At 44.7% G+C, this 4,260-nt stretch overlaps 1 protein-coding gene across 2 annotated transcripts in view; it reads right to left on the bottom strand.

Moving 5' to 3' along the window:
* Positions 1 to 2,817: 2,817 nt before the first annotated feature.
* Positions 2,818 to 4,260, bottom strand: part of pygo2 (pygopus homolog 2 (Drosophila)) — a 3,625-nt gene continuing 2,182 nt past the window's right edge. For both annotated transcript variants that reach the window (XM_032535493.1, XM_032535492.1), the window contains one exon: positions 2,818 to 4,260. This exon is cut by the window's right edge and continues 354 nt beyond it. In XM_032535493.1, the coding sequence (XP_032391384.1) occupies positions 2,983 to 4,260 (1,278 nt within the window). In that variant the 3' untranslated portion in view covers positions 2,818 to 2,982.

The raw sequence follows: 4,260 nt of genomic DNA on the forward strand, positions 1-4,260 counted from the left end.
AAAAGCAGCAGCTGTGTGAATGCTTATTCTACTGCACCTGCTAAGATGATCCAAATCGTGAAATGTTGCTCCCTCCTCAGCCAGAGCTCCTGTATCAGTCTTCACCGTACCAGCAGCAGCAGCTTTGTACAGTGTTGGTGGGATGAGAAGATGTTACTCAATGAACTGAGGACATCGGGAAATTTCTCCCCCGCTACCAGTGCGACCTGTTGCCAGCACATCGGATAATCATCGTCCCGCCTCAGGACCGACTTCATTGGTGGGCGGCTCCCCGAAGAGGCGGTGCCTGCTGTGGGCTCAGTTTCATCTCTGAACACATGCACAACACGGGTTAATTATTACAGGGAAACAGCTAGTGGGACTCGTTTCTTCAGAGGTGTTGTGGAAAATAATTTCTCAATCAATTTTGAAAATGTTTGTATGGCAGTATTGGCCAATACTTATATCTTATACCATTGCTAATCACGATAAATGCTGATCACTCCTGAGGCTAAACTAATTAACAGGAGCTAGTGACGGGAAAAAGATGGTTAGTCAGCATGGTACAGTGCAGCTCGGAAGGCTATTAAACTGCATTTGTAATTAAAATAAGGAATAATTTACTGACTTTAAAAACTCCGTTGAAAATATTATCTATACTGCAAATTTGGACTCACTCAGTTTTTTGTCAAGTAACATAAATATCTTCACTTATACATCAAAAGGCTGTGATGTGTCTATGTGAATGAAAAATCTTTGTAAAGACCCTCACACATTTAAATATCTAAATAATCTCCTAATCATTGACGTTTTCTGAAAAGAACTATGTACAAAAGAACATTTGGTACCAAGTATAGGCAAAAGAGACAGAGGCATTTCTTTGAAAGAACTCCATTTAAACCCAAGTAAATAATGATTTATCATTTAATCTTAATTTATTGTCAAATTCTTTGCTTCCCTCCAGCCAAATTGTCTATTTTTGAAAATGCAACTGCCCAGCTGTGCCCTGACTAAAATTGTCTTTGCTGTGTTATGTTTGCATTTCATTGGTATCACATTCAAGTGTACCACTTGAATGTTCTCTATTTTACATTTTCCCAGGCAAATTTCTTAAGAAATTATTCTTCAATCGTTTTTTCAAACGAATTTCACAATGAACTGATAAGGAAACCTTAAAGCAATTTCTTGACCAAGGAAAAGTTATACTGTAAACACAGTTAATAAAAAGGTATCTAGCTGTAACTCTGAGCATTATGGCAAAGAAATTACATTATCAGTTTCATACCGGTTTTACAACCCTCATTTTAATACAACAATTAGCAAACAAATAAAAAAAAAGTGAATAAAAACAGACATGGACAAGTACAAAAAAATAATAATCTGCTTTTACTTCAGAGTTCAGTACCTTTCCCTTCCCCACCTGGTGCGGGACTCACTGGTTCCTCCAGGTCCCACCAGGAGGCGCCAGAGCAGAGCAAGAGCACAGCAAAAATATCAGTACAAAACAAAAAGGAACAGCTGAGAGAGCAAGAAAAGAAAGGCAACTTGGACATAGAACAAAGAAAAATAAGGACAGAGAAAATGGAGAATAGTTTTAAACACCTTATACCGTGACAGAAATGTGGGTTTTGTTCGCTCTTAGTTATTTGGTCAACTTTAAGGGCTCTTGCAGGGCAGAGGCCAGAATATAAACATAAACAGATCAGACAGTTACTGCATTGGTTCACATGCACTCTTTTTTTCTTCTTCTTCTTTTTTTTTTTTTTTTTTTAAGTACAATGAACATCTGATATGACATGATGTCACTACTTGCTATGCCAACACCATCCAAAAGCACTGATTTCACAATCCATGTGTACTGCAGAGATAAACAGAAATTGTTGACTCGAATGTACTGTATAAAAACGTCATACTGTATACAACAAAGACAAAGAAGTTCAACTCATTATTTGTTCATTGGTCAACTTGGTGGCATGTTCACAACTGATGGGAGTTCTGGACAAATGTTTTGTCCTAATATTTACAACTATTTTGTGGTAAAATCCTCTATGTGAAGTGTGGATGAAATCTCGGCTGGGGTCTCCTTTGGATTAATCAGCACTGGGTACAAAACGACAAATACAAGAAGTACAAGTCTGTATGTATGCATGTGTGCGGGAACTACCAAAACTTAACATTTTAGTTTTTTTCCCCAATAATGAGAAAACACTTGATTTTAGACATTTTGCGCTGCAATATACTGATATAATTTTCCATCTGTGTTCACTTGCTTGCAGTAAAAAGGCTAAAAATGTGATAGGGCAGTGCTGGAATAAAGCATTTCGATGGCAAAAAAGCTGTGATTCAATCCAATAATGAAACCCAAGTCCCTTTAAGAATTTCAGGCAGTCTTTCACTGACGTTTTTCAAATTTAAAGATTTGATATTATTATGTCTGTTGTACTTTAAAGCTGCAAAAATTAGAGAATAACGCTGATGCTTCGAGTCATTGTGTCAATACACAGTAGGGGAATATTTCCATATTACTTTCTCCGCCTAACGTGGGTTTGTGTGTTTGAAAAATCATCATACCCACGTGGTGGATGAGTGCGGCAAGTCAATTACAGTCAGTCAGTGCGGGAGCGTCCGTGCCAGTCAGTCACAAAGTTTGTGAGGTAGTGTGTTGGTGTCAGTGCTTTGCTGGTTGGCAGGCTAGATGTCTGAAGGACTGTGTAGTTTAACATTCATCATGATCTGACTCCTTTTTTTTGGGGGGGGGGGAATAATTTACTCAAGAGTCACTCAAGTGCTTTTATATATATATATATATATATATATATATATATATATATATAGCACTATAGAAGGTGTTTCTCTGTGTAGTGAACAAGTAAAGGACTAGTCAAGAGAAAGTTGGGCAAGTAGCTGACATGACACACAGGTCATCAGTTAGATAGAAGCAAAGAATGTTTCCATGTGTCCTTATGTGATGCACCTCCACACCACTTCCTTCTCAGCCACTTCTCAACTCTCATTAGCTGCCACCAGTTGGCCTAATCCCTGGCGCACAAACACAGCTTGGATGTCCTTGGTCTTGATGCAGAAGTCACAGGCCCAAACAGCAGCGCTCTCTCGAGTCAGCAGCCCGTATGCAGGCTCTGTCAGGCCCGTGCAGTCACGGTGGAACCAGCGTTGGCATGACGCCTCGCACAGGATGGCGTCCTGGTCGTCATGCACTTCTGCCGTACAAAGGCCACAAGGGAAGACCATCCCGGGGCCACAGAGTTTTCCAGGCCCAGTCGAAGGGGCAGCAGGGCCAGAGGGCAGGGGAGACTGGGTGTTTGGGGTTGAAGTGGAGTTAGAGGGGGGATTGGGGTTGCTGCCAGGAGTGTTGCTTCCGTTGTTGTTGGTCATGCTGTTCTGACCTGAATTGGGGGCCGCATTTGGCATGGGACCACCAGCACCAGGAGTGTTGTTCTGCTGGTTGTACGGGGTGGAACCAGGGGCAGAGTTAGGTGGGGTGGATTGTTGCTGCTGCTGCTGGGTAGAGTTGTTAGAGTTGGGGGTGTTTGCATTGCTGGGGGGTTGTAGCTGATTGGGTGGTGGATGCTGAGGCTGGCCTGATCCATTCAGGGGACCAGTAGGAGAAGAGTTGGGGTTAGGCTGTGGTGCTGCTGAGGGAGGCTGACCAGGTGTACTGGCATTGGACTGCTGGACATCAGGGTGGCCAGGGAAGCCCCCTCCTGGCTGTGGTGGGCCAGAGTTAGGCGGGCCAGGTGTGGTATTATTAGGAGGGGGGCCATTGGGATTTAGGTTAAGCTGCTGCTGCTGAGGCCCAGATGGAGCCCCTCCTCCACCAAAGTTTTTTCCATCCTCGTTGCCTGGCCCTGGCGGACTGGGGCCAGGGTAGGGGCCATCCTGTGAGGGAGGGAACTGTCCTTGAGGGGGCATTCCTGGTAACCCTCCCACCATGTTGCCTCCAGGGCCACCACCCATGCCACCCATCATGTTCATCCCAGGACCCATGCCTCCTCCCATGGGAGGCAGGGGGCCATGTGGGGGCCCTCTGGGGCCTCCACCACCCGGTAATGGTGGGCTGTTGAATGGGTGTCCACCCTGTCCGTGCTGCTGCTGTGGAGGCATGCCAAACCGAGGGTGGGGTGGCCCTCCTCCCCCGGGACCTCCCATAGCCCCTGGAGACAACATGGGATTGAATCCTGGCCCGGTGTGCATGGGTGGACTGAAGTTTGGTGGCATATTGAACTGAGAAGGGCCACCAGGGGGAAATCCTCCCCCTCCCCC

Source organism: Etheostoma spectabile, chromosome 14, assembly GCF_008692095.1.
Source record: "Etheostoma spectabile isolate EspeVRDwgs_2016 chromosome 14, UIUC_Espe_1.0, whole genome shotgun sequence".
NCBI classification, from domain to species: Eukaryota; Metazoa; Chordata; class Actinopteri; order Perciformes; family Percidae; genus Etheostoma; species Etheostoma spectabile.